The 13,725-nt window shown below is 42.6% G+C and overlaps 1 protein-coding gene across 5 annotated transcripts; it reads right to left on the bottom strand.

The window, feature by feature from the left end:
• Nucleotides 1-1,659: 1,659 nt before the first annotated feature.
• On the bottom strand, nt 1,660-12,700 carry tab1 (TGF-beta activated kinase 1/MAP3K7 binding protein 1). 5 transcript variants are annotated; one of them, XM_069529320.1, is made up of 11 exons: nt 12,571-12,700; nt 11,204-11,334; nt 10,618-10,771; nt 10,411-10,506; nt 9,564-9,702; nt 7,417-7,533; nt 6,272-6,383; nt 5,617-5,761; nt 5,041-5,254; nt 3,947-4,100; nt 1,660-2,773 (listed from the first exon to the last, which is right to left on the bottom strand). In XM_069529320.1, exons 1-11 carry the CDS (start codon nt 12,601-12,603, stop codon nt 2,104-2,106), a joined length of 1,965 nt encoding a protein of 654 aa, XP_069385421.1. In that variant the 5' UTR covers nt 12,604-12,700; the 3' UTR covers nt 1,660-2,103. The 5 variants fall into 5 exon arrangements, with proteins under 5 accessions (XP_069385421.1, XP_019958221.2, XP_019958222.2 ...); XM_020102662.2 differs by having other exon boundaries at nt 1,660-2,329; XM_020102663.2 differs by having other exon boundaries at nt 1,660-2,326.
• Nucleotides 12,701-13,725: the final 1,025 nt, after the last annotated feature.

The following is a 13,725-nucleotide window of genomic DNA, read 5'->3' as shown; positions in this document are numbered from 1 at the left end:
AGATTTCCTAACAGTGTGTAACTTAGGGGATGAAATCAACTCCTGAATCTGCAGGATGAAATAAAAACAAAACACATCAGCCGAGAGTTACAGCCCTGTGGATTTATGCCTCAGCCAACTAGTTCAACTTCAATCTACATAAAGGTTTTCCCAGTTTATTGTAAAGTCAACAAAACCCTGTGATCACGGAAACCTAATCTGTTCACCCGGGAGTCCAAGTGAACAGTTGTATCAAAGACATTTCCTCAAGGCCTTCTTTAAAGTTTGTGTTTGGGACGGGCGGACGGAAAACCAGAACACAGACTGCATATCTGCACATCTATAATTTGTGGAGTGAAAGTGTGAGAAACTTCCTGCCGACAAGAGAAGTCCCTTTTCCCTTTTTGAGAAAGTATTTCTGGGAAACAGATTACCTTTGAGTGGGATACGTTAATGAGGCAGAAAGAAGAAAACACTGGCTCTGTCCTGAAATACATCGAAAAACCGTTTTCAAAAGTGAAATTCTAGCTTAAATTTTCATCCCAGCCAGCGAGTACAAGCGTGTGATTCTTGCTCCGGTGCTTCTGAGATCATGGCGGGGGGGCGCACGGTGACAGAAAACCCAAAGAGTGATGTCTCAGTCTGACTTTGATGGATGGCTTCATTTGCTCCAACGATCTCTCAGCTCCTCCTGTAGCTCCTCCCCGCCCTCACCCACCACATGATGTGCGATTATATTTTTTACTTGACTGCGTTATGAACACAATCTGCGGCTGCTCTCGTCTCCATCGTCCCCATCCATCAATGCTACGCCGCTGTCGTGTCAGAGAAGTCCTCCTCCGCTGCTCTTGCTTGTCGTGTTGAAAGAGCAGACCATGCCTCACAACCAGGGACGCACACTTACAGCCCTGCTAAGATTTAACCCTGTGTCAGCGCTTGTTGTTACACAGAAGCTCGTCTTTCATTAGTTTGACACTGAATCTCTTCTTCCAACATATTCAGCGTTTTGGTTATAAAACTTTTCATCTCATGATGAGGATTGTGTTTTAAAAAAAACATGATAATTGCATGATTATTGTCGAAGGGAAGGTCTCCACTCGCTTTTACATCAGATCTAACTCAGACATTATTATTATATTTTTGATCCTTCTGAAAATAATAATTCTAAACTTTAAAATAAACGAACATCCTGCTGTTTTGAAGAAGATTAGAAACCGAATCATAAACTCAGTAGTAGAGTCATTTTATCGTAGACTCGTTTGAGAGAATACATGGTCGAGACACTTTTGTCCAGTTTTACATACAGTCTACAGTCGGATGTAGAGAAGGTGAGCTGATTTGATTTTTAAGAAACAAAGAATAATAATTTGTTTGCACTTCATCATCTTCTAAATAAAACGTTTTAATTATTCTCTAGCTTGTCCGAGAGTGAAGCTGTACAGTGGAGTTCCTCTGGTCCTGACATATGAATGCACAGTGCCACGCTGCGGCTCCCCAATCGACTTCCTGCGTCCATTTGAGTGAAGCTTGAATGATTACGTATTATTTAAATGGTACGTGACCGTCTGTCACCACAGGTAATGTCGAACCATCTTCACGAGCCAAGTCCTGTTTCAAGACATCGAGCAAAAATAATGCAGGTGAGAGTGTTAACACGAAGAGACGCCAAGAGTCTGGAGATTCATTCGGGTGATATATTTCATTACATATAGAAAAAATAACTTTCAAATTATTTCATCCCATTTTAAGGCCTGACAGTTTGTGATCACTCTCAGCTCTACGAATTCTTCGGTCTGTGAGATTCCTACATGTTTTTACACCTGACAAAATTGGCTACAATCTGGATAACATATATTCACAATCACTCATCATCGGCATCTGTTACGGAAGAGCAAAGATCATTTTGTGGCATGTTGTGAAACCTTCACAGTTCTTTGATAGCAAGACCATGAAAACTTCTGTCCGTCCTCCGTCCGTCCATTTTCATGCACCTTTAGGTCACTTATTTTTAGTTATGATACATTAACGGCCCAAACACCTCTTAAAGTCACAATCCACGTGCCTCCTCGCTGCTTGAAATCCCAGTCTGCCTCTCTCCTGCACCCTGCAACCTCCTCATCCTCATCACTGGGGTCCCAGTCCTCCCTGGGTGCTCTGGCCGTCACAGTGGTCACTCCCCCACAGGCTGTAAAACTGACTGAAGTCCACGTAGGGCGGAACTCTGCCCGTCTCGTCGGGCTGCGCTGCCTGACTTCCTCTCTGGCGGAACAGGCTCCCATCTCCCGAGCTGGAGCTGGAGCTCTGCGTCTGGGTGTTGGTGGACTGGAGGGTCGCCGTTGGGCTCTGACTGCTGGGGACAGCGGAGGAGTAGAAAGAGCAGGAGGAGGAGTAAGGTGGGTGGTTGGGAAGGGTGGAGGACGGGGAGGAGGCAGGTATGAGAGTTGGAATCGAGGACGAACAGGTGGGGGCATCGGAGGAGAGGACGAGGTCCATATCACGGGAGGACAGGCAGAGGAGAGAGGGGGAGAGGGGGAGAACATGGGGAGGAGGTGGGGTGGTAGATAGAGAGAAGAGGGAGGTGGTGAGGGTGAGAGGAGGGAGGGGAGAGATGGGGAAAAGAGGGAGTTCAATTATGGGCTGCAGGATGTCGACGCAGGTTTGGCAGGCAGTTGGGTGAAACATGCTAAAGGAGCGACAAAACGTGTCCGAGGGATGGAAAGGTAAGTCAGGGACCATGAGGAGGAGAAATGAAGATGTGAGTCTGACAGTGAGTGACACGAACAGAGCAGAGGACCTGAAGGAAGAAGAGATAGTGATAGTAATCCCTGCAGACGAGCAAATGGGGGAAATAAGGAGAAAGAAAGGGGGCACATGCAGCAAAACAGAAGCTGCAGCTATCAGGGAGTTCTCAGCAGATTAAGGGGCGTTCCTCAATTATTCGTGCTTTGCTCTGTGGACAGTGTTTAGTCAAAGAGAACTTTGATGAGAAGTGAAATCTGTGATCACACCCAGCTGTGGTTCAGGAGGTAGAGCGGGTTGTCGACTAACCAATCGATCCCCAGCTTCCCTGATCCACATGCCGGAGCTTCACCGATAGAAAAGATAAAATAAAATAAAAGTGCTCTGCAGGTGTGACTTGTATTGTAAGTGCTTCGAGTAGCCATCTAGAAATGCGCTGAACAAACACAGTCCATTACTATTTTACCAGCCGTGACGTAGGTTATGGAAAAAGCCAGTGGTTGACACCAGCTGGCAGTTACAGGCAGAACTGGGGCCAGTAAATCGCAGCAATTTGTAAAAAAATTTCTTGGGAAAGCGTGAATGACTTCCTGTGTCAATTGTTTCTGCCAAACACAGTAAATCAAGAGTAAAGGTGACTTTACTGCTGTTATTACATCTACATACTTGTAGTATATTGTATACACGGTGTCCTAATAAAGAAATCTTAATATCCAAACATTTTTTCAGCTGGAAAAGATCAATCTGCCCTTTGACACTGTGAAATGAAAACAGGCCTCACACTCATGGTGGAACAATGGAGAAGTGAAAATCATGCTCATACATAAATAAATAAATAAGCAAAGCAGGGAGGCACACAGGGAAGTGAATATCAAGCCTACTTAACAAATAGAACAAGGGAGGAACGGCAGGGTTATCTAAAAATACACAAACAAACAGCAGGGGGGAGGTGTTGAGTCAGAAGAACTCCGAGCAAAAGAGTGGGAGTTAAATCAAGCTTATCCAAAACATGTACAGTCGGAGGCGGGACACGAAGTGAAAATCAAGTTTATGATTTGAATGTGCAACAGAAACGAGACAAAAAGAACAAATCAAGCTGGTTCATGGTCTGAAGAGCAGGAGGAGAAGATGCAAACCAATAGAAATCCAGTGTACCCAGACCAAACATGAAGAGTGGGAGGGAACATACTCACAGACCAAGCGGAAGGAAGAGGACAACGGAGCTTACCCTGGCGTGGGGGTGCCTTCCTCCAAGGTGGATGCAGTGTTGGTTCCATTGGTGAGGGTGCTTTGGGAGGGCATGACCAGCGAGAGGGTGACGCTGGTTTTACTGGTGCTCTGGCTGTTGGAGTAGGGCACAGACACAGGGTAGATACGACCCCCTGAAAGAAGAGGGAATGAAAAGAGTCATATTCAGCTGATATTGTTATTTACTTTTCACAAGTGCTATAATTAAGAAAAAACAAGAGTGAGACTCAACGTGCAGGCTCAGGATTAAATATGTGTCTTGGAGACCTGGATTTGTTTTCTGCCTGGGCCTTGTTATTTTGGTTTGATGTGATATTTTTGGCTGCACTTAAAAAAATTAAGACAGAGACAGACAGTGTTATTTTAAGTTTAGCTCTGAGACAAAATGTAGTCCAATCAAAAGAGGTGGTCTCTGTCCAGATCAAACTGAATCATGGTTTCAGGACGGTATCAGTTTGGGATTTTATTTTATTTTTTTAAATAGTTAGGACTTTTGGACCCGTTGCAGGAAGCAAATACAACATTAAACAATAGAAGAAAAAGAGACAGAAGCGACTCGTGGCTCATTTAAACTAGTGTGGAAGAGTGAAAACAATTTTAAAAACAACAGTTTTGGATTAACAAGATGTTAAGATATTTTGGACGTCTTGATTCAGAAATATAAAACTGATACTGACATTTAGGATCAGCTTAGGACATATGTTCTTCTAATTCTTAAACACTTTATTTCAGATACGTTCCTTTCCCAGATTTTAATAAAAACTTAAAAGTAATCAGTCGTCCAGAATTCTGTGTAACTTTATCTCCTCAGGCCTGATAAAAAAAAACTGAGAAGTTAAAAATAGAAGTGGTGAGAGCTCAAGAAGATAGTAATCTTAATTTGTTTTAAAGAGTTACAAGCCAGAAATGTTACACAACACTGATATGAAGATTTATGATTCTTTAACAGACTGTATGAATTTAAAAATTATATATCTTTCACATAAGTTCAAAATGAGGAACACTGGCGTTGGTGTAACCGGTATAGACGTCGGTCCCTGGACACGCTTTCTGCAATATGCGGACCAATCCTACCCTGAGTGGGTGTGAGCACTCCATCAGCTAGTGGGTAGTTGAGCGTGCGGATGAGCAGAGTCATGTCCTCGTGCCGAGAACAGTAGGTCGCTCTCTGACGGCCGGACACGTAGACGTCGTGGTGCAGCCGCTTGACGCGCTCCACCACCGACTGAGCCACAGCCTCCAGACTGGTCTGGAGGGCCAGCTCTGCTGCTACCATGGCAACAATTTCCTACAGAGAGAGCAGAGGAGACGAGGAGTCGGAGAAAGATAGGTTGACGTTAGAGTTAGAGGAAGAGTGATAAAGAGGATGAAGAAAAATTAGAAAATGAGAAGAGAAGAAGAGGAAAAAGACGACGGTAATGGACATTTAGATAAGTGGCCATGTAGATGTGATTACAAGAAGAGGGCAGAGACGATTACATTAATAAAAAAAGAGAAAGGACGTCTGGTGAGAGAAAGGGTTAATAAAGCACATTTAAGTTAGAGAAAGACAAATAAGGCAGAGTAGGAAGTAGAGAAATGTTACTGCAGATTTAAAAAATAAATCGAGTGGTTGAGGAGGAAGGAAACTGTCACGATGAACCCACGAACCTGATTGGCCTGTTCGGTGCCGTGAGCCGACTCAAGAGCGTTGATTAGTCCTTCTGACATGAGCAACAAGAAGCCCGTCACACTGTCCAAAGACTGGCTGCCGTGAATCTCAGGCTCTGCAATGATTGGTTTTGTCTTGGCCGCACTGATGGCAGAGGAAGACAGAAGATAGATATGTAGATAAATGAACAACAAAAAGAGAGAAAGAAGAAAACAAGAAGAAGGAAGAGGAGAGAATGTTTAGAAATGCGTTCTCTCGAACAGTAAAATGTCTGACTGTAAGAGCATCTGAAATGAACACAATAAATCTATCTACACCCATCGATCCAAAGGTCGATTGCTTATACTATATACTTCCTCTCTGATGGCACTAAGGAGGAAATCCTATAAGGATTCTTTTGTGCGTCTCATTGAGGATCATACTTGGAATGACTCATAGATATCTGAGCCGCACTTTCTTGGCCTGAACAACAGACAAGAACAGGAAATGAGAACATGTGAGAGAACGGGGCCCTGGATTATAGAATTTCAGGAGGTTCAGGTGTCGTAGAAGTCAGCGCTGGAACAGAGTCGGCTGTGATAATAAAGCCAGCACTGTCCAGGTACAGCTGAACACGGATACACGGACACAGAGGCAGCGTGTTTGTGGCTTCACCTGAGCAGGTCGATTTCGTTGTAGTTGAATTTGACCCTGTAGTCTCCCAGTCTCCTGGTGCTGCTCTGCCCCGTTATCTGGCCCGCCTGCCTCACACGAGCTGAATCCACACCTAGAGGAGACGAGAGACGTTAGGGAGGTGGGACACACGACCAGCAGATTTTGTATGGGGGAGAAGAAGAGGACAAAGAAATGAGACAAGAGCAATAAGAAGAGGCAGGGAGCTGGGGGGGGTGGGTGAAAATATGAGGGGAGAGGTCACCTTCAGCTGGGTTAATGGAATGACTGCCATTTCATTTAAATCATTCAGAGCGGGGCCTGAAAAACAGAGCAATTATGCAACTCCTGACTGGCAGAGACAAAGAGAAGGAGCAACAGCAGAAAGACACAGAGCTCTGCCTCCTCCTCTAATGGTGCCCCATGAAACGCTGGGGATCGATGCAGCCAATTCCCCGTAATATTTATTACAGGTGCCAGGCTACACACAATGCTTCTTCTGCAAAGATTATCACAATGTATGTATTTTGTGTTACACACACAACCTTCATTACTGGACCATTAGCTTGGCTGTCCACCATGGATAGATGACACAGTGCAAGCTCGTCTGCACTAATGGCTGACTCTCTTTCGCACAGAATCCAAGTAACATCATGGAGGATGTGTCTGAAGGTACTATTTTTTATTCAAATATTACCAGGATATCTTTCTGTCTATTAATCAGTAAAAACCACTGATATTTAAATGGAATAAAAACTAAAAGAAAGATTACGGACAATCAAATGCAAAACGCTTTTCTTCAAAGTTAAAACTCGACTGAAATGAAAGAAATCACCTCTAAACTCCGTTTAACCTTTCATGGGACTAAATGCTTGCTGTCTTGTTAATAAGCAGTCTGCTGAGAACAAGAGGAAAGAGGCATCACTGCTGAAAAATTGGTGAACTGTGGACGTCTACCTGAGGATTTGAAACATCCTTGAAATCGCCTTGATTTGAATTAAAAATCAAACAAAATAAAAGAAACTGAAACTTAAAATATTGCATGAAAATAAATCTCAAATGAAGACGTGCACCAATCTAATAATGGCGATGGCGAATCTGATTTAAAATTCTGTCCTCCTTCTCCATGACGTCAATCTGTGTCTCACCCAGAGCAGTGAGTCGCTGCAGCTCATCCTCATTGTCGGTGTTGTGTGGTCGGCCGATCTGGAGAACCTGATTCTGCCCATCGCTGCTGGACTTACACAGCAGAACCCTGTTGGTGCCTGGAAACACAGAACACAAGAAGCACAGGATAAGTATTCACAAAAAGATGAACACGAACCGGTGAAATTACAGTTTGTCCGAACTTATTATGGACGAGATGATTTGACAGGATGCGAAAGTGGTATCTACCAAGTTTATGTTGAATCCTGCCTGTCTGCATAAGATGGTAAAAACTTAATAGATGTTTTAGCACACACACACACACACACACACACACACAGACACACACACTCTTTTATAGGGGATGGTAGGTTATTAAAGAGTCTTTCTGACATCCTCCCCTGACAAATCGCCTACTGATCATAGATAATTTAATTTGTCATAGCAAGACTTTTACATGTCACCGTAGATTATCCGAGGTCTTCTCATACTCGCTGTCAAGAACACTTAAATGTAACAGAGCTAAAATAAGGAGGTAAAACTTTTCGGCAAATTCTCTGCCTCTCTTATCTAAATGGAATGCAAGCGTTATTGTAAAGCTGGTTAATAAGTCAGTCTGTCTGAGTCTGTCTGCTGTTTAACACACACGCGCACACACACACACACGCGCACACACACGCACACACACACTCACACTCACACACACACACACACACACACACACACACACACACACACACACACTCCCAGCATATCAAATTATGGGTCATACGACCTTAACTGTCAAATGTATTTCACGTCAGCAGACAGCTGGGAGTGCTTTTCAGAGCCCACTTCCTGCGCTTATGTCGAAACCTCTGTGGGATTCATGTTCTGTCAACTTTGAACTTGTGACCCTCACACAACCGACCAGCAGGAAGAACACTCCTCCTTTCTATCCATGTCTAATTGCCCCCCCCCCCCCACACTTCAGCATTCTGTGTCACATCCTTGAAGACAAAAGGAAACGAATGCACAGAGAAAGAGTGTGTGTGTGTGTGTGTGTGTGTGGGGGGGTTTCTTTAGCGACTACAAAGTGAAAGATGCAATCAACCTTACATTTAGGGGATTTAGGAAACGCTGTGTAACCACAGTGATATAGAAAGAGAGCAGGACTAGAATCAGATTCAAGCAGCACGGTAGAATTTCTCTCTGGTACACTTTGGGTCCCCCTACAGGTGCCCAAGCAGAATTCACAGTTTTTATCATTGTGATAAATACCAGACGAGGTAGGAATGAACATACTAATACACACCCACCCACACATTAAGATAAACATACACATAGGACAACCCATCACACTACTGCCCCTGCAGCTGTTATTCGCAGGAGCCAGATTTGGCACCGGGGATTCAGAAACAATGACCAATGCTGTAGGTATGTTTTGAGTCAATATGATTCCAGCATTTGTGTGAAAGCCACAGAAAACAGAACCTGTGGGAAGCGTTCTCTGGTTTTCTATGAAAATACACTTTCTGCAAAGTATGTGTAGAACACGTGTTTGCTGGAGGGCGTTTCATGGTGGCTGCGTGAGACAAACTGAGCTTGGTCTGGAACCATGGGCACGCATGAATAATCTGGATCAAAGTTTATGATAATATTTAAATCCTTACGTTGGTTGATTGGGTTTGTATTTAAATGTGAGTATTTGAGTGAATAAGAGCACGACCCCAAAAAATATTGAATGTTTAAAAAAAATGTTTTAGCACTGCTGCAAAATGAACTTAGTGGAAAACAGACAATTCATGAATGCATGCATTGGTTATGCACTGGCCCTAGTTTCAAGGCACAGGTCTATTTGATGGAAAACGGAATATTCCAAACTCTGAATTGACGCTTGAATTGTCACTAGTGGGAACTTGTGGTTGATTCCACACAGATAATTCTCCAGATCTGAAAGTGAGGTCTGACTTGAAAGAGAGAAATAACTGCAAACCCAAATCTATCTGAAGACTGCCATCTACTGGTGTAAAGCAGATACTGAATTGAATTTTGGCTGTGACCATAGCGTCAATTACTACAAATCAGATGATGTACCAATGTGCTTTGGTTTATATACTGAATTGACAAAGTCAGATTTTGGGTGTTCTGTGAACGTGTGTGTCCGTACCAACATTAGCGATGTAGAGTTTGTTGTTGAGGATCAGTGCCACCACAGCTGTAGCTCCTCCTGACACCTCCTGCTCCAGCTCCTTCAAACGCTCCTGCACCTTCTGATTCTGAGGAGAAAGCTGGTGGAAGGACACATTCTGAGCAGCCAGGAAATGAAGGTAGGGAAGGAGAGAGGAAGGGGGTGTTAGTGGGCAGGGTAACCCAAAAATATAGTTGGTAGAAGGAGGAGGAAGGAAGGGGAACAAAGAAACGGGAAAACAAAATCAGCATGAGTGAACAGATTGAAGGAGAGATGGGAAATGAGAGAAAAAGATAAAAGAGGAGATGGGAAATATAAGAGCGTTGAGACGAGATGAAATGCAGGTGAAAACAAGAGGAAAGGGAGGAGCGGGTGGAGAAGGAAAGAAAGGAAACAGGCAGGAGGTGATACAGAAAATGATAAGACATGAGTGAGAACACAGGAGAAAGTGAGCATGAAAGAAACAGATAAGCAAAAAAAAAAAGTGCGATAACAGAGAAAGGTGATCTTAATTTATTAAACTTGTGTTGGCCAAACAATTGGCGGCCGGCCACAACATCAACCAGAACACCGAGGAGGAAAATAAAGAAAGGGTGGGAGGGGGGCAGGAAGAGCTCGACTCAGAGAGAGGGAAAACAGAGAGAGGCGCTTATCTAATGAAACGGGCTGAAGAGACCAATTAGGACATAACAAGCTCAGTCTCCGAAGGCTCACGCTAATGCCCAAATCTGCCGTTGCTATGGAAACCGACAGAGAAGTTCCCATCATAATTTTCAGATTAGTCTGTCGATATGTTTTGCAGAGTGCGAGTGCGGTGCGTGCGTACCTCGTTGTGTGGTAGGACGTAGTTGGAGAGGTTAGCCTTCTCCGCCAGAGCATCGTCTATTGTCTCAAAGTAGCTCTTCTCCACCACATCAAACGCCTGCAGAAACAACGACACACACCTACATGTGATATGAGGATCCTGCACACGTCTACGTCAAGCACACGCTCCGAATATTGTAGAAATGTTCGTGAGAAGAATCCCGCAGACCTGAGAAAGGATCCTTCGGACGTCGCTGTCCGTGTGATTGGATTTGAGCTGCCCGAGAAGCAGCTCGGCTGTCAGACACTGGGAGGCGAATCTGGCCACTCTGCTGCCATCGTAACCGTTAAAAACCCCGTACAGGAAACAGCCATCCTCCCCTCTGATTGGTGGAGAAAACACAAACAAACATGAGGCTCCTGTTTCACTTAGAGGAGGAAGGACTGTGAGACTATGGACAACAAAACATCCTTCACATCTGGCAGGTTAAGAGATGCTTCTTTATATTTAAGGCTGTGTGACATGTCAAGTTTGAAAACAACTAAATGAGTCATCGTAGAAATTTACAGTAACTCTCTATTTTATTTTCTAAACCTAAATAACCTTAAAAATAGCGCAACCACATTTTTGCTATTTGAGAAATTCTAACATTTGAATAAACTTTATGTGTAAAAACATGTTACAGGTATTTAGTCTCGGTGAAGACTGAAAAAACGTATCTGAGATGCAGATGTTGAACATAAATCAGTTGTTTCCTCCTCAGCAGGTAGTTGTACTGTTTCTGTTTCATTCTCTATTCTGGCTGAAGTCTCACCTGAACCTGAGGTGTCCGTCCTCGTTGGGGTGGCTCTGGGTTCCTTTATCATCAGGACTGTACACACAGTTGGGGGCTGTGCCGACCCCGCACATCTGGCACAGCGGCAGGTCGTCTGTCCAGCTCTGATGCTGTCAGGGGCAAAAAACGAAAAATATATGGGACAAAAGCAACCACACATGAAAACATTAGCAGTAATCTGTGGGGCTTATCTACTGATGGTCAACTGTAAAAAAAACTATATTAATTCACATTTACTTAGACCAAAACATGTATAATAATAGATTAATAGCTAATATAGATATAAAAAGATAGCTTTGACCTCTACATGCTACTTTTTGCTGTTTACATTTTACTTCTGAGATTCATTTCTCCGCCTGATTGGAAATTACTGTACGAGTAATGTCCAATAACAAAGAATACTCTTTTGTTAAACACTGTAATATCATAAATTATGTGTTAACATCTGTACACAGAAAAATAGACAACGGAGCAAAGCATTAAATACTCAGGATGTTCATGTTTGACTGAAATAAGTTAGAAAACACGATCAAAAGTTTAACTATAACTATAATAATAACAATAAATCAACTGAAAAACTTAGATTATAACACAAATATTCTAGTTTAATTAAATTTTTATATGTGTCAACAGTTGAGACGTCTGCACAGGGTGACATAGACCTTAGTCAACTATGAAACCCTTAATAACAATTAATAAGAAAAGTAAATTAAAGAGAAATAACAATCAGCAGGATGCAACGTGACAGACAAACGCGTTTATGAATGAAATGAACAAACACAGAACTATGTCACATGGAAACCTGAGCACGCAGAACCCGACAGACAGCAGGAAGCACTACGGAAAGACACAGATACTAAAGTTTCTGAGGAACCGAACAAGTGAAACTCACTAAATCGAACATCGCTTCTCACAAACTGACTTTTAAACTCCACATTAGAACCCAACGACTCCTTTGGCACGTTTGTTTACAAAGTAGCTAGGAAGCTAATCCCGATCCTCAGCCAATTCAATAAGTGGAGAGTTGAAACCAAAACGACGCCGAGACACCAGAGATCACCTCCACCTCGAGACTGTGGACAATATCCACCAACCAGTCGCAGACAACCCACAATGTTCGGAGGTTTCACTTGAGGAAGCTGTTAGCAAACACGCCGAGGAGCTAAACCTGAGCAGCTAGCAGCAGCTGAGAGACACGGGACCGACGCTGGGGCTACAAGAGGACACAGACATGAGGGACACGGAGGACTTCTCTGCGAGAGGACTGGCGTGTGGTCGTATATGATGAGGAGAGACAGGAGACAGAGGGACAGAGGGACAGACACTCAGCTGAGCTTTCTTCTTACGCTTTGCATCAAAGTCCTGCGCTGCGCCGCCATGTTGGACGGGTGCTGTTGCGTTCACGGACCCACGGCAAAGAAACATTTCGCCCTGACTTCAAAGCGTTTTCTCTCCGGACGTCTCGTTGTCGTTTCACGCAAAAGGGCTTTGATAAATTTCCCACAGTACCTGAAGGCAGCATCTGTACATTTTTCTAGAGCACGTAAATTTTATTTAAAAAAAAATTCATCGTAAAATTCGGCATCTTTATGTAAAAGTATTGTTTAAGAATTTGTTTTATTATATATAAATACATATAATAACAAATATTTATATTTGAGATCGTGTATATTATGATTTGGTTACACAAATAAATCTGAATTGAATTTATTCTTTAAATATTTACTTTTTTTTCTTGAATTGCCTAAACAGTAAATAACAACAGTGACATGAAATTAAAAGAATATGACTCTGGGTTACCTTGACAACACCTCCATCCTCTGGCTTCAATATTAACTACAACTGCAATCAGGCCCATTAGTTGAGGATCCTCTTGTGCTTCATCATTGTCAAAACTCTGTCAGCAGCCTATACATGTGTCTGTAGTTTAATTAACACTGTCCACGTCCTGATGTGATAATAATACATGTATCTGAGGAACTAAAAGTGAGGATATAAAGTGTTGATGGTGCATGTAAATAAATAGAAGTCATAGTGAGAGGTCTGTGTCTAAAGTTTAGAACATCACAGCAATCATCAAACAAATCTTAAACTATCAGTTAAATCACATCATTGAACAGCTTCACTTTGATTTTAATTCTGGACTGACTAGATGTTTAAAGAAATAATCATACAACATGCTTCACTGTGCAAATTGCAAAGGTCAAATTGTAAAACACAACAACAAATCATACAACACAAAGGTAAATAAGTTGTGTTTTGTGAGTTGCCATTATGATTAAAAGAAATTGTTCTATTAATATTCTATCTATTACAATAGAAATCCCAGACGATTCAATTCTACCTTTATCAGCATTTTCTTTATTTTTATTGGTTAAAATCAAAAACATCAAAAACATACATTTGTACACAATCTTTTTCTTTACATCTTACCTTCACTTTTTAAACATATTTCACAGAACACACATGTCTAAGTCTACACTGTTGTACAGTATAAAGTA

Source organism: Paralichthys olivaceus, chromosome 8, assembly GCF_024713975.1.
Source record: "Paralichthys olivaceus isolate ysfri-2021 chromosome 8, ASM2471397v2, whole genome shotgun sequence".
NCBI classification, from domain to species: Eukaryota; Metazoa; Chordata; class Actinopteri; order Pleuronectiformes; family Paralichthyidae; genus Paralichthys; species Paralichthys olivaceus.
Note: the sequence above shows the minus strand (reverse complement) of the source record. Positions and strands in the feature narration are given on the sequence as shown.